The sequence below is a fragment of the Pteropus medius genome, unplaced genomic scaffold, assembly GCF_902729225.1.
Source record: "Pteropus medius unplaced genomic scaffold, Ma_sr-lr_union100, whole genome shotgun sequence".
Taxonomy (NCBI): Eukaryota; Metazoa; Chordata; class Mammalia; order Chiroptera; family Pteropodidae; genus Pteropus; species Pteropus medius.
The window spans coordinates 1,772,574-1,798,820 of NW_024352783.1; the positions used below are offsets into that span (position 1 = coordinate 1,772,574).

The 26,247-nt window shown below is 42.9% G+C and overlaps 1 protein-coding gene across 2 annotated transcripts in view; it reads right to left on the reverse strand.

Moving 5' to 3' along the window:
• Positions 1-364: 364 nt before the first annotated feature.
• The window catches only part of STX8 (syntaxin 8), a 222,975-nt gene continuing 197,092 nt past the window's right edge, over positions 365-26,247 (reverse strand). For both annotated transcript variants that reach the window (XM_039847342.1, XM_039847343.1), the window contains one exon: positions 365-540. In XM_039847342.1, the coding sequence (XP_039703276.1) occupies positions 473-540 (68 nt within the window). In that variant the 3' untranslated portion in view covers positions 365-472. The remainder of the gene's footprint in view (positions 541-26,247) is intronic.

The following is a 26,247-nucleotide window of genomic DNA, read 5'->3' on the forward strand; positions in this document are numbered from 1 at the left end:
CCTTGCAGGGTGTCTCGGGCAGGGCGGTGGTTATACACTGAGATGTGTACCCATGTCACAGTCCTCATGTCAGTCCTTCTCTGACTGGACAACATGGCCTGGGCTGTTTGCTTATTTCCTACACGGACAAGTGACTTCCCAGATCAGACATTCAAGGTTACGAACTATCTATTAATTTGGTATGAGCCCGCAGGGTGCCCAAAGGGGTGGCTGGAATCCACTGGCAGTCATGGGCAGTTGAGGAACCTTGGGCTAGTACCAAAATGACCAAGGAACCAAAAGGGTCACACTGAGCCTGATACTCCAAGCAGCTCTCTAGAGCTGCCATGTAATATTCTTTCACTGAAGCAATATACATCAAGGGTTCAGAGCTTTGGGGGAATTTATTGAGAGCAGCTTTCATGTATCAAAAGAGTGCCGAGCTTTTCTTCATCATTGGCAGGTGTCACAGCTGGTGGTCCCTTTATTGCCATTAGTTGGTAGGCCAGACTGCCACGACCACAATAGCCACAAGCAGCAATAAAATCACCATTATCATCCCTGAAAAACAGAAGCATAAAAGACCCCTTGAATGATACACAACAGAAGAACATTATTAAGTATCTTCGGAGAGGACAGCAGATGCAGTTCTCCAGTATATCCGTTTCCTGGGAGGCTTCAGTTTGTGCCCCAGTGTGTGTGTGTGTGGGGTGCGGGGGGAGGAGTGTCAGCAGCCCCAGGGCACTGCTGCTGCTCAGCTCTGGCTTTGCAGGCCAGTGGGTGCAGAAGGGAGGGGCTCCAGGGACACTGGTCAATTTCCACCCCCACCACCTCAATAATTGTGCGAGTGAAGTGCCATCACTCCCAACAGCAAGACTGTTGGGACCTGGGTAGCATCTGCTTATTCAGTACTCGGGTGAGGAGGGATGTGCACGCTTGGCCCCTCCAGTATAGCTTCTGTGTGCAGCCTGGCCCTATTTTCTGTTTGCATTGATGAGACATCAAGAAAGCAAAGGGCTTTAGAAAAGAAATTCATTCTAGAATTCATTTTCTCCACTATCCACATGGCTTTGCCTTTTCTTCTTGAGCCAAGATACTTATGTCATCCATCTGTAAAAATATGCAATAGAGGGACTTTTTATTCATGTGTAACTTTTTTATATTAGTAAACTTTTTTTTTTTTTGGTTTATTTCCTAAAATTTTTGGCGGGGGAAGAAAAAGGAGAGCATCAGCGCTCCCAGCCAGTCTGCTCCCTGTGCCCAGCTCCGCCCACCAATCCTGCTCCATCTCCCTAGCTCATGCATCCAGACTTAGGATTGCCTATTCCTGCAATGCTGATGAAGCAGACCAAAGTGAACACAGCCCCTTTACTCAATGAGCTCACTCTATTCTACACTTACCCAGTAAGTAATGAGTGTTTACCAAGCCAGGCAGCTGAGGCAGCATGGTCGTGGCATATATCAGATATGGGATGGGGCTACCACGAAGCAAGTACTCAATGTTTTCTTACTGAAGGATCCCTGAGCTCCTGAGGCCTCAAGAGGGAAGTGAGGAGCAGGTAAGATAAAGCGCCTGAAAATGCTCTGTAAAGTAACAGGATCACAAGGTTGTCTGGCCACCAAGGCTGCCCACCTCAGACAGAGGAGCTATTTCTGGAAAGGTCGAGGTCTTGAAAGTTCAACAATTTGTTCTCTCATAGGAAGCCACTAACACATTATTGATCTTATTAGCTAGATAACCACTGGCCACATCTGGCTATTTAAATTTCAGTTAATTATAAGGAAATAAAGTTAGAAATTCAGTGTCTCAGTTGCACTAACCATATTTCAAGTGCTTAAGAGCCACATGTGGCCTATGGCTGCCATATTACAGAGACAATAAAGAACATTTCCATCATCATAGAAAGTTCTCTTGGACAGAACTGACAGAGTACGGAGCTTTGACTATTCATTTACTGCTGCACCCCCAGCTTCCATGACAGTGCCTGGCGTGGAGACTCAATACATATTTGTTGAATAAATGAATGAATGGCTGCTCAATGTCTTTTCAACACTCACTCCACACTTGGATAGCTTCCCACATTGGGAATTCTGTTTTCTCTTCTTCTCGAGTCAGTTTTGTTAAATTACATTTTTCTGGGAAATTTCCCATTTTTTTCTGAGTATTCAAACATATTGGCATAAAACTGTTCATTATATTCTCTTAAAATTTAAACACTATGCTGTCCCTATATCTTTCTTTTCATCTCTAACACCACTTATTTGTGCATTCTTTTTTTTCTTGACTAGCCTTGCCACGAGTGTGCCTTTTTATTAATTTTTTCGAAGAAGTGTGACTTTGTTGATCATCTCGTATTTTGTTTTTTTATTAATTTCTGCATTTATTTTTATTAATCCTACTATTAACAGACTTTCTTTGTACTTATTTTGTTTTGTAACTTCTTGAATTAAAAGTTAACTTATTCATTTTCCATGTTCCTTCTAAATATTACCCTTCTAAACCTAACAAGTTTTGATGTGAAATAAATGTTGTTAGTTTAAAATTCTAAAATTTAAAAAATTTCATCAAGAAATTCTTTGGCCCAATAAGTATTTAGAGGTGTGTTTTAAAAATTCCAATTATGCGGAAACATACTTATCAGAATATATACATTTTAAATTCTGAAATAATAATATATGTACTATATTTTGATGTGAAAATACCTGTGATTTTATTGGTGACAAAGTCACAAGTCCTATTAATACAACTATAGTCTTCTGACTACCTTCTTAATTGAAGAAAATGCTAAGTCTCAATTAGAGGTTAGTGGAATGCAATTAGCTTTCTCCTCCAAGTTCACAGACTCCTTGAATTCTATTCACAGATCCCCAGGGTTCACTGTAGTTTATATAGTATAAATTTAAAACCCAACTCATGTAAGCATAGCATGTCCACAGTTTTAACTACAGAGGAAAGATAAAAATATATGGCAAGCTTCCCTGTCGTCTCCCTGTGATCCAATCTTTTGAGAGTACTCCCTCTTGGGGACCTAGGATTTTTTTCTCCTGTCTTCATGCGGACGTAAACCCAAGCCTCTATATCAGGGGTCAGCGAACTGTGGCCCATGGACCAAATCTGGCTTGTGGTCTGTTTTTGTACAACCCAGAAGCTAAGAATGCTTTATATGTATTTAAAGGGTTGTAAAAAAAAAAAAAAGAAAAAGAAAAGAAGATATCACACTGTCTGTGGCCTGTAAAGCCTCACCTATTTGCTATCTGGCCTTTACAGAACTGTGCTTCTGCTCTACATCACTATAGCTGATAATGACCCAGCTGCAGTATCAGTTCATTCATTTCGGTTCTGGTTTCCAGTTCTCTCTCCATTTGTTTCATCTGGGGATTTCCTTTCTTCCTTGTAAATTCAGCTATGCATTAACATTTTAGGGGGTGTTGTAATATTTTATTTAGCATTTCAAGACAGTTGTAGTAAGGGGGGTATGTGTGTGTTTGAATATTATCTCAGTCCATCTTCTTGCCAAAATCAGAACAAATCTTTTCATTCATTTCTTCCTCCAGAAACATCTTTAGGTTGACCAAAAGCTTCACCTGGGCAGGAATCCCGCTACTTCTTGACTGGTGTCAAGAAAAAAATAATGCAAATGGGAGAAGCAGACAGACCGAGGTGGAGCCTCCAGAGCAACTGCTGGCCCTCCAGAGCCCAGGCTTACCCTAAGACAAGCGGGGAAGACCAAGTGTTTGAGGAAAGAAGGGAGATAATGAGTGACTTTTCAGGAGGAAGTACTGTCACTGATGCTCAGGCAGGATCAGAGCTGGGAGAGCACTTGAGGCTGAGACGCTCCTTGTACAGCAAGGGTTCAGGCTTGAGGCTGTGATGGCCCAAAGGACAGGCTGATAGAAGTGACCCTGAATTTTCAAATCAAGGTGATTATAAGAATAGCAGAACAAGTGATGAGAACAATAACAACAAAAATATCAAGAATAATAACTGGTTGGGAAGAAACCATACATCCAGTTTTAGTTTAGGACTACACAAAGCTTGTAGTCCAAGGGAAGAGGCCTCAAGGCATCAGTGGTTACCACCAGCTCCTATTTGAGCCACTGTAGTGGACTGACCTGCTGCTCATTTTACCCAATCCATTTTCCATAATTTAGCTGGAATGGAAATCAGATCGGGTTACTTGTTGGCTTAAAACTCTCCAAATGCTTAAACTGAAATCCAAACTCTTCATGGTGGCCTAGAAGGCCCTGTACAATCTGGCCCTTGCGACCCCTGAAGCCACACTCTGTATCGGTGCTCCAGCCATCCTGGCCTTTGGTTCCTCCAGCACACCACACTCCTTCCTGCCTCAGGGCCTTTACTCATGACGTCCTTTCTGCCCAGAGAGCACTGCTCCCTCTTGGCCTAGTTAATCCCTACTCGTCCTCCAAACTCAGCATCAGTGTCACTTCCTCAAGGAACTCCTTTTAGATCTCCAATTGACCATGCTTTTGTTGTCCCTCTATATCTCTGCACTGACCCTTCTTAAATCATGATTTATGTCCTCAGTTACTGGCACATGAGCGATTATGGCAGGGACTGTGGCTGTCTAGTCCACCACCATATCCCCAGTACCAAAACTGGACCCTGGCTCACAAAAGAGACACAACACATTCTTTTTTATGTAAGTGATTAAGTGTATCAAATATCTGAAAGAGAAGAGCCTGTAAGACAGAGAAGGAATAGACAATAGAGAGAGAGAAGCTGAGAAGATATGTCAAGGAGGCCAAGAAAACAGTTCAAACAGTGGACAATACCGGTCTATAAACACCGCAGAAATTCCAGGAAGACAGAGAAAAAAGGTCTGGGCTTCAGAGACTTGTCATAGCAGTGTTAGCAGAAGGGTGGGTGGGTCTACTGGAACTGTTATTAATACAGTGATTCCTCTCTAAGCTTCTAATTGCTCTATCACAGAAACTGTGAATAATACAAATTGTGCCACAGTAAAGGTGTGACAGGGTATACAATACCTGTAAAAAAGGAAAATGCATTTTAGCTATTAACACCAGAGATAGTGTCACTTGATAATATGTGAAAAACTAGGTTCTTATTCCAAGATGAAAAGGGGGACTTTGAAAGCAATGGCAAATAAGGCTTCTACATTTTAAATCCTTTCAGAACAAACAGGGGTCCTTTGGGTAGGAGATTTTCAACAGGTTTAAGAAAACTGTTGTGCACTGAGGGTCAAATGAGGAAGTTATTTTAAGATGGCAAGTGACAGTGATAAGCAAAAGCCAACTGTAGCCTTTTGGATTCTTTCAGACAAAGAGTAGGTGTTTACAGACCTTATCATGGCAATCCTTTCTTTAAGAAGTGTGGCTTTCCTGGAATGTGATTACACCTCTGGTACCCTTCATGAATGGAGGCTCTCTCCTCTGAAGGATGGTTCAGAAAGAGTAACCAAGGATCTTCTGAAAGCTGGGAGAGCTAAGTCATGCACACATAGAATATTCACACATGCCAGGTTCTATGCTGACTGCCATGGGTGAATTGCCTCGCTAAATTCTCAGCGACGGATGACTCGTTTCTGGTTCACATACGAGGGAGCTGAGGTTCTGGAAGGCTCGCTCTCTTAGCTAAGGCACTACAGCTGGGAAGAGGAATCCAGGTAGGACTGAACCCTGGGCCACGCTCTTACCCTTTCTCTGCACCGGGGGTACCGACCAGGGGGCTCCTGATTCCCAACACAATGTGGGGTTTACCTGGGAGAGAGGCGCAAACTTCTTTGCGCTGCAAAACTGGGATAAAGAGTTTCTTCTCTCTTTTTTTCCTCCTTCTCTTTTTCTCCTTCCTTCCTATAACTTTTTTATGGTGGAAAAATTTAAACGAGTACAAAAGTAGACAGAAGAGGACAATGAACTGTAATGAACTCATCACTCAGCTTTAACGAGGATTGATTCATGGCCAATCTGGTTTTATCTACACCCTCACCTGCTCCCTGCCCCCTTCCCCCATATATTATTTTGAAGTGAATCCCGGATATATTTCACCTACAAATACTTCAGTATGTCTCATTAAAAGATAAGGCATCATTAAAAAATATACACCACCACCATCACTATCACACATAAGCACAGAAGGTTTGCTATTTCTTAAAGACAGAGGCAGGGAAGAGCCTCCAATACCTCAGACATAAGAAAGCGGTTCCAGCCAGAGGACGCAGGAGACCATCCTGCCGGATGGCCACGAGAAGAACTTGAATAGCATTCAGTCACATGTGAAAGAGAGAACTTCTTTCTTTTGCCTCAGAGTAGTGCTTAAACCTCAGGGGGTCTAGTCATCCATCCCCCAGCTAAGGAAATGTTTGACATTTCAGAACGAGGAAAGACAGTTGAATTTCTGGGAGCCTGCCAACTTCTGAAACAATGAATGCTCTTTGCCCCCAACCCTAGCACAAAAACACCTGGCGAGGCTCCTGACAACAGGATCGTTTCCCCCGCGCTTCACTCAGCTCCGTGCACTGGTATTGCTGGCACCTGGCACGGCAGATTTTCCTTTCCAATACCCAAGTGCCCCTTACAGGGGCAGGCATAGGATACCAGAGTTATGAGTGGAAAAAAACGTCCATTTCCTTTGGTCAGTTTACCAGATGAGTATTACTCAACCACTTACAATATTTACAAGTCCAGCTCATAGCAATTAAAAAAAGATGTAAGAAAACAAACTCCTTTTCAAACTGAGGAGGATATAAAACAGTCTCTCAGGCATAGTGCTGTGTTTTCTGAAGATTGTTCATCTGGATTAATGGTCCGTATTTTTTTTCCAGTGAAACACTGGAAACCTGCAAATTATGGAGGCTGTGTTGCCAACACCTCTGCCACAGCTGAGCGTAGTAGGTAACCACTCTTGGCACTTACTGATGAGGAGGAGAAAAATATGGAGCTGGGCTTTTCTTGAGAGAATGAGAGCAGAACTCTGTATTGGCACGCCTCCCTTTTAGCTGCAAGGAAATGTGGGAGGTGAGGATGGTAGGAGAGCAGGGGGGATTAGGGGGTGAGGAGGTGGGACGTAGGGGGATATGAAGGGCAATTTTACCTGGAAGCCTTTTTATTTGGTTTTGTTTATCACATGGAAAGCCATACTGGTTATCTGTTGTTGGTTGTTTTGAACCAAAATACATATTCTCTGTCTGCCTGGTCCTTCACATTGGAAGAGTCAGAGCTAATAACCTCTAAAGATCCACATAGGACATTTGTGAAAGGCTCCTGTGGTTTATTTTCTTTTTTCCAGTTGTGCCCATCAATAGGTGACATTTGCTTATGTATTAACCGGTTGGTTCTCACTGATCAAACAGATTTTTCGCAGCAGACTCCTGAGTAGAGGTGGGGAATGAACAGGAGAGAAGACAAAACTGAAATATTTGTTTTCAAAAGTTCATGTAAATGTTCCCTTTCATCTCATTACTGGGCAAATAAGCTAAGAAAAGAGTAGATGCTGTGCAGAGAAGGTGAACATATTTACACTTTGATTTCCGGATTGAATGGCTGGAGAATTGTAGTTACCCTTGAGATCACCCCTTGGCCTAGACCGGCCCACTCCGGGGCTGTGTTTGCTTTGCTAGTCAGCCACAGGGCGTGGGCACTGGCCGCCTTCCTCCAACCTCCTAGGAGCTCTGCTGGGCTGGGGAAACCACCGTGGGGGTTTTTGCCCAGACACGGGTGGTGGGGTAACTGGGCATCTAGTGCCTTATTCTATTTCACACCGCAGTTCCACATTTTAATTTCCCCCAATAGTACTTTCATTAAAACACTGTGCATAAGTCTTGTCTGATTTTTTGAGTTTGGTTTTGTTCCTACCTGGCATTCACCCCATCCCTCCAAGCTTCCTCTGCAGCTCCAGTGGGCTCCCTTTATCTCCTCGGCCAATCTCACACCCTCTTACCTCCTATGTGTACACACCCTCATCTCTTTCTCACCCTCCCCCAGAACCAAGGTATTGAACACTCAACTCAGATGCCACTTCCTCCAGGAAGACTGCTCAGCCCATGACTGAAGCATGGCTCCCCCGAGTCAGAGAAGCATTTATAGCCAGGCTATTGCTCTTAACTGACTGTCCTCCATCTTTAAATTCTTATATTATTTATTAATATTTCTTTCCTTAGGTCATAGGATTTTCAAGGACAGGGATCATGCCCTCTAATGTGGTGGAAGGGGCATGGTTTGGGGGGAGTCAGGGAGACCTGACTTTAAACCTGCTACTTTCAAGCTATGAGACGTTGGGGAAATTCCTTAACTCTGAGTTTGGTTCCACCATCTGGAACACAAGCCTAAAAATACTGACTACATAGGCTTGTCGTGAGGGTGCAGTAAGATGAAGTACATGAAACTTCTAGGACAGAACTGGCACTGAATAAATGGTAACTATGATGACAATAATTATTATTGCTTGTATAATCCATTGCCCAAGAATGGTGCCTTGTGTACGACAGATAAATGGCCATAAACAGCCTGGGAGAGAGCCGGTGTCTCAGTTTAACAACAGAAATAAAATGTCATTCATTCCAAAAAAGAAGAAAGAGGAGCAAAAGCAGAGGAACACCTGGGTGGCATTTGGTTTGGAAACAGAGAGCCCAATTCTAGCCGAGGCCCAGTGGTGATGACGGGAGTCCAGGAAAGGTGGGAAGTTCAGAGTGGAATATCTGGCAGCATCCGTTTCAGTTATTAGCCACAGGAAGGGCAGCTGTGCTAAGCGAGACGCTGGCTGAAGTCAAAAGGCAAGCAGAGCACAGCCAAGTGGACACCAGGTGAGAGAAGCTGTGAAAAACCGAAATGTGAAAGGCCTTTGAGGAAGGGAAGGTCAGGGCAGGGGCACACACTGAGGACGGGGTCGCAGGCAAGAGAAGAAGATTAAAGCAAACCCAAGGGGGACCTGGAAGATCTGCAGGAAGAATGAGGGAGCTCTGAAGTTGTGCCCAGCATCGTAACCTGTTCAACTACAGGGGAGGATGGGCAGAGGGGAACTCGGGCTGGGGGCACGTTAGCTGTGATGGCACAATTAATAGTGAGAATGAGAATGACCACAGTAACGGAACAAGAACAGAGGTGAAAAAATAAGAGCTACTGTTATGCCATTAGGTACACATGCTCAAAACGTTTTACAGTACTTAAATTCCATATTATTCTCACTATAAGGCAATAAGGTGATTAGAGCAACAATTTTCCTCAGTTTATAGGTGAGAAAATGGGGGCTCACAGGTTAACTGTGACACACTGCCCTGAAGAGAGCCCCATGGAGGCAGGAGGCCAACAGCAGGACTGGCTTTGGGCAAATGGCCACATTCTCTGGGAGGGAGTATCGTGGCGCTTGGCCCGACCCAGGGAGCCAGGATCAGAGGCAACCTGAGGAACTCTGGCTGAATGAAGGTAGAAACCCATGGTTTGTGACACAGAAATGACAATGCAGCTGAAGAACTGATAGTGTAACTCCTCAAAGAAATATATTAGAAGGCCTAGAATCAGCCTAGAATGTGCCTATGGTTTTGATTCTGACTGAAAACAAAGAAAACTTGAATTCAACAGATCATAACTTTTTCTTGGCTTTATGTCACACTGACGGAATGTGTTTGTGACTGTATTTGTGTCTGTCTTTTGACAAGATGTGGCCGAGAAACACAGAGTGAGAGAAGAGGCAGTACTTAAAACTCGGGCCTGGCCCGGGCTAGCCCAAGTGAGCAAGTTACCCAGCTCTTCTACATCTGCTTCCTCAAGGCTCAGGAGGGATCATACACACTTCCCAAGGCTGCAGGGGATTACGTGGCATTTCCTAATGGCCACACATGGCCGATGCTGACCAGACACTGGCCCTTCTGAAAAGTACAAGCTTCCTGCACGTAAGAACTGCAGTCTTCTCTGAAATGACTCTTTGGAGTGGCAAGCCTGGTACCCCAAGTGTGTCTGAGGTCTGGCCTGGATCTGTGCTGAGGTGACTTGGGGAAGAGAGAGGAACCTTCCTTACACTGGCAACTCAGCCCTGCCCTCTGAGGGCCCAGGCCCCATCTGGAAAAAATTCATCTCCCTAGTCCCTGGGCTGGTAACCCATTTCAGCACAGACAAGAGGCAATGTTCTGCATAAATAGATAAACTTGAAAAGAATCGACTGTAAAGAGAAGGTGGCCAACTGTGGGAAAAGAGGAAGGTGTAGGGAAAAACATCTGGGGGCCAGAGAGAGGGAGAGCATTCTCAGCAGGAAGCAGGAATCAGGGAAGGTGACCTGAGAGGAGCGGGGGTTGGGATGAGAAAAAAAGAACTTGCCTAGAAACAGGAAATTAAAAGGAATTAAGATTGCAAGAGACAGGTCAGAGGAACTGGATGGAGGCCTAGTGAAAGGCAGGTTCTCAGGGTCTAGGCGTCAGGTGGCTCTGTCACAGCCACAAGGGTGGTGAGACCAATACTCAGTCAACAGAGACCCAATGTGAGAGCTCATCTCACTAGCCCAGGGCAAATCAGGTCATAATGAAGGGGTCAGACTTGGTCAAGCTATCCCAATGGGCAGCTGACCAAGGGCACTGTGCTAGGTAAGATTTGCCCGAGAGAGTTAGATTTATTCACGCCAAAGCCGAACTCAACAAATGTTTACTAAATGCCTACTGGTGGTCAGGTCCAAGGGATGCAAAGATACACACTAGCTCTTTCAGGGCCTCCCAGTCTCATGAGAAAGGAAAAAAAATCAATCCATCTTGCCTCCCTAAAACAAAACAAAAAAGCTCTGCACATAATACCTTCCTTAGAGAAAGTATGTAAAAACTCAGCCATTACTGTTGCTTCCTACACAGAAAGTGCTGACTAGTTTCTAGGCTCCATCGGTGTTCTTAAAGTGTTATTCATTTCCTTTCCTTGAAATAAGTTCAGCCCAGCAATCACCACAATTCAACAGCAGAATTCAATTGTAAATAGATAATTCTTCATATCAGCAATCAAAAGCAGCTTATGATGAGTTGTCAAGTCAATAATTTAATGCCAATTCTTTGGCACATCAATATTTGCTAAGAAATATCCCCTCGTTGTGCTGTGTGTTACCCCTGGGAATGTGAATCTGTCTGGAGTCTGGCAGAAATTCAAGTGTGTTTGAAAAGACAGTCAGGAACTCTGTTATGGATATCTTGTTTTGACAATTCCCTCTTGACTGAGTGTCAAAAGATTTCTGGATGGCTCCAGTCAGGCTGTGGATTCACCATTACAAACCCTTCATTTGTGCCGTATGGACCGGGAAACATCGCCGGGCATCACTTAGGGATGCTGGGCAAGAAGGCAGGAGGGCGCCACTGCCAACATTCCAACTCTGGTACAGAACGGCAGGGCAGAGAGGTACGGCCATCAATGTTTTTTAATATATCAAATGCTAATCCATCTGATTTTTTTTTTTTTTTAAAGCAAAACATTTGACCAAGATGCAAAAGCCTACTGAGTGGTAGATCAGAACTGAATCTCTGAGTTCCAAACCTCAAAACAACCATATTATTTGGGGTCGGGGGGAGAAGGCAGTAGCCATGTCTGTTCAACTTGACCCTGCCTCTATATACATAGCTGATGGGTCCAGCAGTCGATCCCAAGTAAGGCCAACCAGGCTCTCTAAGTAGCATTGGGGCTCAGCCACAGTAATTGTGACACTCTAGAGAGGTGGTCCCCAAATCAGGCTGGAAGGTCCCAGGACGCGCCTTTGTTCCGACTCTTCCTGAGATGTGGCGGGCCCAATTATCCCTTAGATTCTCGCAAGTAACCCGACATCATTCAAATAAATTACATGTTCTTTAACCTAAATGAGCCAGAGTCATTTCCTCTTCCTTGTAACCAAGATCTTTCAGTAAAGACACCATCAGCAAAAGTAACTATTCGTCTCTAATTATTTTTTGGAAAACTATATGAGTAACATGAGAACAATTTTACTTTACTGGTTTAGTGTTGAAAGGATAGTTCAAGGGTGTTGCTTCTCTGAGCATAGTCCTGACTTGCATCCAGCACCTAATTGTGAATGGGCCGAAGTTCCAACTGAAATAGCTGTCACCATTAAGAAGCCATCTCAGATACCAAATTCTTGTCTTTCACAGTCATATATCCTATTATTTTATAAGTATTCTTTGATTAATGCTACAGATGTCCTGAAGAGTCAAGGTGAATAGATGTGCTCAGGTTCTGGGAAAGAGGTATTTGGAGCAAAGACCAGGGCAGGAGAGTTCCCCCTCTGTAAAGAAAGCTGAACTAGTTGCTTGGACCTTCTCCCTTGGGGACTCCCTCCTCCCCCAGGGTACACCACGTAGGGGTCCATCAGATGTCTGGGTTAAGTAGGTCCCAGGTGAATGTACCTTGTTCCTGCTACCACAGTGCTTTTCATAAAAGCCGCAACTACCACTATTACCAGTGGTACTAGGCCCTTTATATACATTACACAATGAACTATTCACTAAATGTTTAACTAATAAATGGAATAGGTCCTCACTCATGATATTGTTAGGAAAACAAAAACCATCCTTATAATCTCTGGATTTGCATCTCTATTGGCTTTTGATTGATTTAACAAATATTGACTGAGCATGGAACAGGGTCACAGGCACTGTTCTAGGCACTGGTGATACAGCGATGAACAAAACAGAAGAGAATCCCTGTCCTCAACCTCACTGAGCTGCTATTCATGTGCGTGTGTGCGTGCATGCTTTGTGTGTGTTGAAGGGTGCAATGGATAAAGACAGACAAAAACCGAAATAAGTAAACTGTGTAGTGTGCTAGAAGGTTGTAAGTGCCATAAAGAAAAATTCAACTTATCTCTTCCTATTGTGAATGCCAGGCTGTAGCTCAAAAGCATGCATCTTCTCTCTCTCTCAGGTTCTAGCAGCATATGGGGGGAAGGAATGCTAATACTTTCCAGAAACCAGCATCCCACAGTGGGATTTGGAAACATATTGCGGGTGAGATTAGGGTGCCTTCCTACATGGCATCAGGAAACTGCCATCCCTGAATGTTAATAATATGTAAGCTTAGAAATAACACATTACGAAACTTTGTTGGAATGAAGGGTGATGTAATGACGACTGGAAACAGAAAGGGGACTTATTATGGAGTGTAGAAAAGGAGAGTTGGAGAAGAAGAACTTGTGAATGGGTTCCCAGCAGTTTCCAGGGAAGAGATATCCTCCCGGCCAGCGAACTCTGTACCTGCTTGGTCTATGGGGACACATGGTCTAACACAAAGAAGTGGCACACTGCAGCCGTTCCTGTTTTGACAGTTCTATTCCCAAATGAAAAGCGTGTTTCTTAAACTGATGGCTGTTGCCCGTATTGGAGGCTGTTTCACTTTATAAGAGCTTTGGCTGAGTCGTCAAGTGCGGGCCACCAGCGGTTGCTGAAATCGAATAGAAGCCAGATTGTGGTGGTAGAAGTAGGATGAAATAGTAGACACAAGATGTCACCAAAAGTTTGCAAGAATCCTGGTAAATGCATTTCAATTAAAGTTGGGATTGCTAGCATCATTTCTGGTACTTTGGGTGGGGAGCCACTCTGTCATCTTGGAGGCCACATCTGCCCCCACTTAATCTCACCATTCCTTTGGCCTTTAAGGTGACATGGACTGTATATAACCAAGAGCCACAGTGGGGAGGGCAGAAGAAAGATGACTGTTAAGAGCTGTGGGAGAAAAGAAAAATAAGGGCTGGAGAGAGCAGCCAGACGTGGTCTTTTCACTTTTAAGAGCTGAATCTTTTCCCAGATAACCAGAACGTATGTCATGATCACTCGGTTTGGCTGTGAAGCCCATCTCCATCATTGAGGCAGAGAAATTAGCTCTACTGTGTTCAAAAGGTCACCCCTGCTTTCAAGTGGTCACCACTGAGTGACTGTAAGCTCTCCGTCCCTCTAACTTCCAGCACAGTGAATGCCACTTCCCAACTGTGTGGCAAAATGACGGTGGATGAGAACAGATGCATGTATGCGTGAATACGAGTTTCCCCTCTTTGGGAGGCGGTGTAGCAAAACAACTAGAGTTGTACCACGGGTTGAGGCCAGATGGCTTGCATTCAAATCATGGTGCTATCATTTGGGTAAGGGACCCAATCTTCCGAGCTTAAAATCAAGAGAATACTACTAACACTTAGCTCTCAGAGTTGTCATGGAGAAGAGAAAAAAAGTAAAATGCTTAATGCTGAATATACTTCTTGGCACATGGCACGTTCTCGATTGGCATGAGCTGCTCTTATTAGCTACTGGAAGCTGTTCTTGCTACGGAAGTGGCATTCACATTCATCAGTGTTTGGATGGAAGACACTTCGATCTTTCTCCTCTCTGTGATCACCTTACATCTTCAACATTGCCCGTGTGCAACCCACTGCGCAATGCTAACAGCTCAGGAGCAAGGGACCTCCAAGGAGATGGCCAGCCCTGCCCTTAGGCTCGGCTACCCTCAATGTAACCAACATGGGTGCCATACTCGTCTTGAAAATCTTCCCTATCTCACTCTTCAAAGACTCCATCATGAAAACAGATTTTGAAATTTATGCTCACATAAAATTCTCCAACAGCCTGCATACCTAAATGTATCAAAATACCTAAATTAAGAGCACTTCAATAAAATGCAATTCTTATTTGCTCTATCAGAAGAGAGAAGTGTATCATCTACCCAGAATGCCCCAATGGTCTCCTCTTTAGGCCCTGAAACACTAATGATATTGCTGCAGTGAGATGCTTCACAGGAGGGATGGAGTGAAAACTACCTGGCGCACTGGTCAACTTGTAGTTTTTTATTAGTGGCAGGAAAAGAGCCGTCAGAGTTGTGAGCCCCGTGGGCAGCACCAGGCTTGCAGTTCAAACTAGGAAACATGCAGAGATAGTCAGTCTGCAGGGATGCAACACCAAATGTACGGTATCACTCCAGGCACAGTCACACCGTGAAGGAGTCTCTCCCTGCACTGCGGGGAATGCTGCGACGATGTCACCTCCCTTCAGTACTAGTCTCAAATACTTCTCAACACCCCCAAAGTCATCTTCTATGAACAGCATATCATCTGAGGAGCTGTACGACTTGACCTTCACAGAGGGAGGGCTCCACTTTCAGTAGTGGAGACCTCAGTACGGCAGCAAATGGTGGGTGTTTCTAAGAAAAAACTTCGAGTGGAAACTGGGTGCCCTCCAAACCCATCTGACATTGTGCCCAGATTCAATGACATCACCAATGAACCCACTGAAAACAAAGGGACAAGATCTCTGGCTATACATTCCAGAATATGATCGGCCTAAAAACTGTTGAGCAATGATTCTATTGGCAAGAAGGATGACTAGAAGCATTTGAGGCCCAAGGATTCACTGTAGCAGAGCTGAAAGACTGGGAAACAGCTGCATTTTAGGGATCCAGCCTGGAGTACTGTCCTAAGAAATGTGGCTTAAATCACTTTCAAGGATAAGGCAACCCAGATAGAAGTCCTTCTCTTCTCTCCCTTCCTCTGAAGGCAGTCGATATATAAGAGGCTTAAGCAGACCATAAAAATACAGTCATAAAAAGGCACTTTGATGGCCACAACTGAGTGTCATGGGTCAAACATTAGCCCGTTCCAGCCAATACCAGGTATTTGCCTATCACATACCAGGAACAAAACCACAAAATATCTGCCTTTCAAATGTGTGTTGTTAGTGCAAATAAGAAAGGTGTTTGAGGATAATATTAAAATGATGTCATCGACTTCTCCTTATCCATTCTCTGAAAAAAAGTAAAACAGATCATTCAAAATGTCAGATTTGGCTTTGAATTATTTGTTGACTTACATGGTCTTTCAGATATTTCAGAAATCATTTCAAAAGAAAATTAAAAAGTTGAATTATGACACATTCTCAACAAAATGATCCAGTTCCAATGCCTGTCCTCCCGCCCCAGGCCTTTCACCCTCACATGCTGTGCTCCTTCACACCCTGTGCCTTGGCAAGGACTGTTCACACTGCTTCAGAGCCTGCTGCCGGCTTCTACACCCCTGGCACACGACACCAGCTTTAAGTCTCAGCTCAGAAACTCTCCCTCTCCAGGGACATGTCTCTCAAGCCCAAGGCAGTCTTAGGAATGCTTTTCCTAGGCTTCTTCTGCATACTGAACACATATGTTACAGAAATGGGCTTATTACTTGGGTAAATTAATGAATGGGTTCATGGTTTACTTTCCTTGATAGTCTGTAAATTCTTTGAGAGGACAGACCATGCGTTTCCACATCTGTGTCCCAGCATGTTATCTATAGGTGACTAGCACAGATGTCATTTAATACAAGCTCAACATGTATTTGTGTTTTAGTTGACTGGACAGCAGCTCACTGTTTAGGCTAATACGACTGCATCATCAAACATTGCTTGGATATTGAGTCAGTAGTATGGATTTCAAATGACATTTTTACTGGATGGTAGTTAATGTGGAGATAGTCTAGCAGCTAGAAGTACTTGGCACATAGTAAGTACTCAATCAATATGAAAATGAATAAATGATTAAATGAATGAATGAGTGAGTGAATGAATGAATGAAAGAATATATACTACCTATAAACAAGTTATTAAGGAACATTGTTCTAAAGAACAATGAAAGGATACAAGTAAAGTAAGTACAGTTGGTATTGCCAAACTCAAAATCAATATATTTATTACCCATTAGCAGTTAGTGATCTGAATGTAAACTTAAAGGAGAATATATTCAATACGTATTTTTCAAATAAATGAACAGAGTTACATTTTAGTGAAATGGTGGGATTTTACCAGACGCTCATGGGTTTCTTTCTAACAGATGATTTACTCGAAATTCTCAGCTAAGTGACCCCTTTTTGTATCAAATCCAAAAGTCCCAGTTCACATTCCATTCATTTCCTATAACTTTTTATCACCCTCTATTCACAGATATTCCTGAAGTTATTATGGAAAAGTACCTAGAAATGCTATGTTTATGTTCAGAGCAGTACTACTCGCAATGTGACCTCAGGTGCATCAGCATCACCTGAGAACTGGTTAGAAATGCAACTTCAAGGGCCCCACCTCACACCTACTGAGTCTGAGGCTCTGGGCGTGGGGCCCAGGAAGCTGGGTGTTTGTTAATAAGCCCTCCATGAGATTCTTCTAGCATTAAAGTTTGAGAACCACTGCTGTAGAGGTTAGGATCAAAAGTTCATTAGAAGTTCTCTGCACCATAAAATCAAATATCATCTATTACTGTGATAGGAAGAGCTGTGACTTTCTCTGGGCACAACATTAATAATGGGTCGGAGTCTCCAGCTGGTAGGAAGGCCACTGTCCTGGGGGCAAAATAGGTACCCAATGACTGTCCTTGCTGGAGACAAATAGCCTCGTGAGGAAGAGGAGCAGCCTGGGATGTGTTTGACACACAAACTCATTTGCTGCCACAATTAATCCCCAGTCTCACACCGATATTACCTTGGCCTCATTTCCTCTTGACAGAGAGAGTTTTGTTCTGAAAAGGTCCACAAGATCATAGCAGCAGCTGGAGAGGCCAAAAGACTGTTCTCGCTTAGAACAGAGACTCGGTGAATCATCTCTACCAGATTGCCAGACTTTTCTACTTAGCATCAGGCTGAGCCAGATGGTCTTAGCTGCTAAGGAACTCTGACTGTCTTCTTCGTTACAGAAGCCTAAGGAAAGGCCCAAGACAGGAAGAAGAACCTGCGATGAGAACTACGTGACAGGAAGAAATTGGTATGATTTCAGCTTAAAATGTGATTGCTGGATGTAAACAGACTAGTGTGCCGTTTATTTCTCTGCGTCAGGGGTCCTGATCTTGGATAACTTTTGTATTGGTAGTGTACCTGAAACATGAAGATTTGGGATGCTAAAGTACCGGGTGCAAAATAAGTCAAAAGGAGGTGCTTTGTCACTCACACATAGCTAGCCACAGCTGCTGGCCATCCCAGAGGGTCCCCCAAAGCTAGCATGCTGGAGAGCTAGTTTTAAAGCATGGGCAGACCTCGCCGTTAACAGCCTTCTTCAAGCACTGTGGGTGAGGAAATGAGAGCGGGAATGTCTAATGATTAGTTCCTTATGGTCCTGACATTCTTGAAGTATATTCTTTACACCCACTGGAACACTTCTGCATTCTTGATAGCAGGACTGCAATATAAGTTCTTTCCTTTCAGAGCACTGTCTTTTATTGACACACTAAAATATCCTAGGAGCAAGCCCTGCCTTCCCTCCCTCCTCACACCCCTCCTTCACCACGGCCACGCTCTCCACACCATTCCTTGTTCTCTTTCTAAGAATGCAATAAACATTTCAGCACAATCTTTTCAATCCACATTATTTATAATATTCTGAACATCCATCGAGTCTGGCTAGAATGCTAAGTAATAAATCAAACTTAACAACAACAAAAAAGGAAGAGAGAAAAAAAAAATCACCCTTTGGCTAGGCTAAAGCCTGAGACATTTCATTACCCGAAGGGTTTAGTTATGTTAGGAAAAGTGAGATGGGGATGAGACTCAAGGTTTAGAATGACATAGAGTCAGGAACTCAAATCTATAGGCATAATCATAACTTTGTAGAAATCTCAAACAAACTTACCTCTCAGGGGTGTCAGGAGGATAAATGAGATACGTGGGAAGCACTCTGAGTGCCTCAAATAAAAGCAACCTTGGAGCCCAGTTCTCCTTCCTAGGTCTAAAAAAACCATCTTGGAACAGAGAGGCTGAGAGCCCTCCTCCTTTCCTGGGGCCCCAGTCTTTGCTAATTAACATCCCCTCTACAGGCCCAAATGTGGCAGGGGTGAGCCTTGAAGTAGGGGACAGGGCAGGGCCCGGGCAGGCAGTGTGCTTATGGTGGCCTGGCCATGAGGTCTCTGCTCCAATGGCCACACTCGGCGGTGACCCTCCTTTCCCCACCCACCAGTGAGGACCATAGCAGGCCACACACACACAGCCAGAGGTCTCGCTACAGACCAATTCTGCTCCTGCCCCCGGGGGTGGGAAGTGGAACGTGTCCCACACCCATTATGTGTGGCGCTATGCAGGTTTATACAGTCTGACTTTCTCCTCACAAAGAGGGAATCTGGCTCAAGAGCTCGCTGATGATTTCAAAATTTATCTAAACAAATGTGGAGGCCAGCATAGGCTATTGGCTAATTGCATAATTGGCCTGAGGCCTTCCTGCTCTGGCGACTTCCCCACTTATTCCGAATCTTGCCCTGGAAATCCAAGCTACTCAGCCTTGCCACGGAGCAGGCGTGTGTTTACGTGGCTAGACCTCAATTTAGCGGCTCCGATGGTGTATAGTCTGACGTGCTCAGTAACATGCTCTTAAGTGGTCCTTTTTGACAGTTTCCTGGATGTGAGGTGCTGCTGCTTTGCCATTCTTGCTGAATGGCACTGAATATAAGACTAGAGTAAATGAATCACAACCCATCTTTTATCATTAGAGTCTCATGTTGGTTCTGGGGGAATGATCACAGCTGGTTGGTCATGAGACTTTTCTATAAGAAAATCAGGCAAGAGAGTAACTTTTCTTATTAAAATTGTCAAGGTTGCCAACTAATCTAGCTTCACGACTCTACTGTTCTGCATTTCAAGCTAATCTGGTCTCGTTATAGGACAGATATGCCTTCCTGTTCAGCAATCACCTGCTCGCTGGACTGGGTGACAGTTAGGTCTTGACCAACGTTCTAGAAGGGATTTGATACCAGCTTTGCTTTGTTCATCACTTCCACCAGTAAGTGTCCTAACAAACTCCACAAATTTATGCATGATATCCACATTCATTTAAACAAAGTATTCTAAAATACAACAATTTCTTTATAATGTCCCTAGGTCACAGGAACCACAAAAATCTTCATTGCTTGACTATTACAGTTAATGGTCTGTTTACAACTACCACTTCTTTTGCCTCTGATGACACAGACATCCTCTTTACTCCATCCAGTGTTTCAGGACTGAGTGGTTTACCCAGACCTCTTGGGTTTCTTCCTTAGTATATTTCCATTCTCACTCCAAGCATCCATAAGGGCTTTCTTCCTTAGCTCTTACCTCCTAAGCTGAACTTTTCTACCCTTGGAGCTTTCCCTATCAATCCTATATAGAGCGCTGGCCCACCTGACGCTGGGAGACCACCACTGGTCTCTGCCTCTTCCTTTAGTGCCTTCTCCCTCATCATTCTACCTTGACCTACTTATATATGCTATCTTCCTATCTTAGACAGCGTCAGTGTAAGGAATGGTTAAGCCTATGACTTTAGAGCCAGACTGCTTTGGTTCTAATCCTGGCTACCCCACTTTCCATCTGTGTGATTATGGGCAAGCTACTTAACCTGTCTGGGCCTTACCTATAAAATGGGGGTAACAGCAGTATATATAATGTACTGGGAATAGTATCTGTAACACAGGAAATAAACATTCACTTTTCTTATTATTAAGGCTTTACCAGACACATTTCATGGTGTTCTTACAACCCCATCAAATAAGATTTGTTTTAACTCAAGCTCTGATTAAGGGGTGAGAAGGCAGCTGTGGTCTATATCCCATGATCCCACCCATCAAGCCATGTGATCTGGACATACAGAGAGGTCAGCCAATTCATAGGTTGGCCAGCAGCCTCTGACCCATTTTAGCTCGGCTCATGAAGCTGCGTTGGGTAAATGAGTTCTTTTCTCTGGAGCCGACCTAGAAGACGAGGAGCAGTGCCAGCTTGCCAGGTGTGCCTTGCTTCTTAACAATGGTCACAGGTGTCCTTATAGTAAACACATCTTTATTATAATAATGTGAGTCTGTCTCTCCCAACCAAAAGAACTCCAAAAGAATAAAAGTTTAATGAATATATATCTCAGATACAGATTTATGAACTTTAAACAAAGGACAGAGTTTGACTAAAGGCATAAATTTCTAGCTGCAAAATTTTGAGCTTTCAGCAAGATGAGTGGAAGGCTTTCTGTTACTTTTGAAATTAGACTTTTTAGGTCATCAGTGAGATATCTAAGACAGAGATCACCTTTTAAGTCAGAGTTACCTTTTAACATCCACTCCCACTTCAAATCCAGATTCCATAGTGTCTGCAGGAATAATAAGGATAAAAGTCTTTACAACTTAAGGTGAGTAAAGAGGAAACTCTTTTCTGGTTATCTTCCTTGTCATTCTGGAGAATGTTCCAACCACTATATCTCAAATGAGAAATATTGAAGCTTTCTGGAGCACGGGGTATGGATGGAGCTATAAGAGAAGTAACAGCTGGAAATGATAGCGGGGGAAGGTTAGTGAGGGCAGGACTTAAATAGCTCATGATGGGGTCTAGGCTGAGTAGAGAGACAAGAAGCCAGTCACTCTCCGTCTATTACTAACTTATTCTATGCCAGGTACCACGTTAGGTACTGGGAATACAACAGTGGTCAAGATGGACATGACATCTGGCCCCAAGGAATTAAAATGCTAATGGAGAGAGACAGACATCTCAATAATCACACAATGAAGTAATTACAGATCACAGATAAGAGCTAAGGAAACAAACAAGGTGCTACAATAAGAGCTACTAAAATGGAGTGGTCACATATGGCCTTCTGAGGCGGTAATAAGTTGGGACCTAAAAGTTAAGGATATGGTCACAAGAAAAGCTGGAGAAAGCCCATTCCAGCTGGAGGGAGTAGTAAGCACAGAGTATGTGGGGATTTCATGGAATGGAAAGAGAGCCACTGTGGCTAGAAGTGGCCAATGAGAAAACTATCAAGATGAGTTTGGTGACAGAGCCAGGGACTAAGTTCTGTAGGGCCTTGGAGGAGTCGGATTTTATTCAAGTATAAGGGATTTAAGAAGGGAACAGCAATATCTCATGTATGTTATACAGACATTTATACTATTGTATGGAGACTGGACTGGAGGGTACCGTCTCTGGGGACAAGAAAAGTCAACAAGACCTTCTTGAGAGAACTCTCACAGCATCCAGACAAGAGAGTGGGATGGAATGGGCTGGTGGCAGTGGAGATGACAGGATTCGAAATATACTTTAGAATAGAATTACCAGTTCTTCCTTCTGATAAGAAAAGGGGCTGTGGTGCTAGAAGAGGAAATAAGATTTCTACCTTGAATAACTGGGTCAATAGTGACATTTACTGAAACAGAGAAAACTAGGGGATTCTAGCTATGCTGCAGAGGGATTCAAGATGAGATATCAAAAAGGCAGTTGGATGAGCAGTATAAATCTGAAGTTCAGAAGACAGGTCTTGCTCGGCATGGCAGTGATGATTGTAGACAGAAAGGCCAAAGAACTGAGATGAAAGATCATGGGAGATGCAAAGAAGCAAGGACGGGAGAGGAGCAGCAGCAAGAGGCGGCTGGGACATGGTGGGTGAAGGGAGGGAACTCCAAGCTTAGGAAATTCTGAGACTAGGGCCAAGTGTTGGTGAAAGGGGACTGAAAGGTTAGTCTGGCTCTGCCATTATCCAATGAGGGCAGCAGCAGTAGCAAGTCCAGCCAGCATTTCCTGAGGGCCTACTGTGTGCCAAGCACTGTGCCCAGTGTCTTAGACACATCGTCTCTAATTCCCATAATAATTCTGCAAACTGATATTATTATCATGATGATGGCGATGACAAAGACGATGATGAAACCTTAAGCTCAAAAAGTTCAGCAACTTATCTAAGGTTCTGAAGCTCTTTGATGCTGGGCCTGGGATTTGAACCCAGGTCTAACTTGCTCCAACTCAAATGCTTGCAAAAATGTTAAGACTATCTATAAATACAAAAAGACCTGAGGATAGCAACAACACAATTTCCGAACCATCTTTTCTGCTTCCACAGCCAGCTTCCCTGTTCTAGATTAAACTGCTATGGCCTTCTCAGTGTCTTCCTCACCACAGAACAGGTTTCCCTTTGCTGCCCAAGTCAACACTCTTTAAATGTGAATTCAAAGCCTAACTACATCTGTTCCTTGGTTTCCCTTCAAGAACTAAAGGAGACAAAATTATTACTTACAGATAATGAGAATGCCTAACCTATAAATAACAGAACAGTCAACAGAGAACCTATATGAACTGAAGAGCCTAGTTAACAAATACATTGATAAATTCCAATCCCTTTCTTATGAATCAGTCATAATCAAATAGAAAATACAATTTTAAAAGTTCATTAATAACTAAACTAATGAACAGAGAACAAAGGAATTAATAAAAACGAACAAATCAATATTTTGAGAACCCCATAACTTTGAGGGACATAAAGGAAAATTTGAATAAAGAACGAGACATACCATACTCCTGGATGGGAAGATTCAGTACTGTGTGCATGTCTGTTCTCTCCTAATTAATATAAACATTTAATTCAATTATACTAAACATAGTAACAGGATGTTTCAGGAACCTGCCAAATTACTGTGAGGCTACTAAGACTATTCCCATTTTGCAGATAAGGAAATTAGGGCTCAGAGAGGTAAAGGTGGAGGCACAAAACAATTTGTTTGTTGCAGTCGTATGTGGGCAGGAGATAAGGAGGAGAATGGATCACAGAGGACCCTAAGCATTGTCACAGGAATTTGGGCAATGGGTGGGGGGTGTCTCTGGAAACTTTTATTTAGTGGGGAGAAGCGGTGGTGGAAAGGAAGGGCTTATAAAAGCCAATCCACATTTTCCAAGGCTCATTCTGGCTTCAGTGTGAAGAATGGACTGGGAAGGAGCAGAACTGGAGATGGGGAGATGAGCTGGGAAACAACGGGAGTAATCCAGTAATCTGAAGGAAAGGAAGACAGAAGTGCATGACTTCCACAGATACTAAAGAAGGAGAATTGACAAGAATAGGCATCAGCTTGGATGTGGGGGCTAAGTGAGAGGGAAGTGCCAGGAACACATCCTGAGTATCTGGCTTGAGAAACTGAGTGGTTGGTGGTCTTGCTCATCAAAATACCAAACAGAGAAAGAAGATCACAGGTCCAGTTTTGGACATCTTGAGTATTATTTCAAGCAAGTTTTGACAACATAATATTAGCTTTTCTTCCACTGGGATTATATAGAACTTGTCTGTTGGGCTAGGTAAGCCACTGAGGAAAATTTCCTGTTCTGGTGAGGGTTTGGGGTGAGACCTACATCTTCTTTAAGTATCCTAAATGTGAAGCAGATATAGTCCTTTGGAGTGATTATAAAAGTGATAAAAAGGCTCAGTTGTGGGTCTAGCATCAATGGCTGGTAGAGGCCTCCCCAGCAAGGCCAGCTTTGGGGGTCTTCTTCCAACGCTCCTGTCAGAGGCTATGTGCGAGCCACTTCTCCATTTTCTCTCCTCTACCCCAAGATTCCCAGATATTCAATTTATGTTTTTGAACATTTGATAATATTTTGGTTGGTACTTGATGATATTTTCTTACTATAATCCTTCCTCTTTAACATCCCAGAGTGTGTTCTGTCATTCATTATATTCCTTCAAATGTTACATTGTTTTAAAGTATGGTAAGAACGTTTTCAAGAGAAAGGCATGTAATTGGAAGCCATGCTTTTTATTAATGAAGCATTAGTGCCTCCAGGTGTCTGTTTTCTTAATAAAGATCCTCATCACCCTGATCCTTAGACTTAGCTTTTTATCACAGTGTAAAGAAAGGTCAGCCAAAGGAAAGCCAGCCGTTTTCTCTATTTGACACTCTGCTGGAAACCTATTTGGCCAAGAGCAGAATTGAGATTCTCTGCTCACCTGGCAGCATACCCAACTGAAAGAAAGATTCTGAGAGGAAGTATCCAGGCAAGAACTAAACCTGAACTCTGAATACATGAAATGAGCAAGTAGGTTTATGGGGATGAATTTTTTTTCATTACCCAAACTTAAGAACTACACGTATCTGTCTTCTAGCAAAGGGATGTCTAACACACCAGCACAGGCTGACACGAGAGAGTTTATGTGCTTGTTGTGGAACCTAGGTAAGGGCGCCAGGGGGTAAGAGAGTGCAGAACATCAAACAGGGATCCTCAATAGGAAAAATGGGGGTTTGCTATGATAGACCTCAAAACTGAATGTGACCCCAGGTGATCAGGATTTGAAAGGATGTATTTTATGAAGCTCATACGACTTCCCAAAGTAAATTCTGAACCTTTTGCCATCAAATAATATCTTTTACTCTGACAAACAGTTGTGGAGAATTAGAAATTTCTTTTCTTGAATGAAGGAGGTTTTTTCCTTTCTATAAATATTCAACCTCTTGTGTTTGATATAAAATTCTCAGAGTGTTCATTTCATGGGGTTCAAGTACAAACTCAAGAAAAGGACTCACTATGCCAACTTGGAATGTGAAGCTTTTGTAACGGATGGAAGGATATTCTTCATTTCATAAGCTTAAATAAATCATATGCATCTCTTAAAATTAAAAACAATTTTCTTAAGCAACTAAATGTGTCCACTAACTTCTGTCTACAGGGATTAAGTTATAGTTCCTTTTATTTTCTGGAATTTTATTAATCGAACACAAAATTATTAGTGTCTATCCGGAAAAGCCTGATGGAAACTGTTCCCTGAATAATAATATTCAAGAATTTTCTTTTGAAACTGAAAGCCAGCAATTACTGTACTGGAAAAGGCTATTTTACTATGGTGCATTTCCTCAGGAGAGGAAATGATTTTTGAGAATACTGAAGCCTTTTTTACGCTAAAGCAGGCTAGTAACACCTGTATACAATCTTTCTAGACAACAATAAGACTTTTCTGAGGTTTCATGTCATGACCATTTAATTTAATAGCTATGAGAGTTTAAACAGGACACTAATACCTCAGTTAACGGGCACGATTGGTGAACTGGGGATTCAAGTTAACTTAATTTTTCCATCCACTAATAGTAACCCATTTATGCAATGAAATTTCCTCGGCAGGATATAGGGGATCTGGACATCTCTCTTTTCAGGTATGCATAATTGTGTGTTTTGTCTCTCAGTTTCACATTTTTTAAAAGAGAAATCAGTATTTTGCCCTCCATAAATCTTCAAATTAGTAAACTAATAGTCAACCACATATAAGAGGACTCCCCAAAAGAATAGCAACAATAACAACAACTCCAGAAAGGTTAAGTTTAACTCTGATAGTCTTAGCTAAAGAAAATAAACTTAGTGAGGAAAATAAAACATATTCATCTCATCCATATAGCATTCATTTAACATGCTAGGTGCTCATCTGCACCCAGGGGATACAGAGATAAACAATCCATGTATTCTTGACCATAGAAACTCACAGTTTACATACGGATGAAGTAAAAAACTTCAGAAGATAGAGGAAATGACAGGTGTTTACAATATTTTTCTTAAAAAGCTTTTGAAAAGTTAAGGCAAATGAAATGTATTGTTTG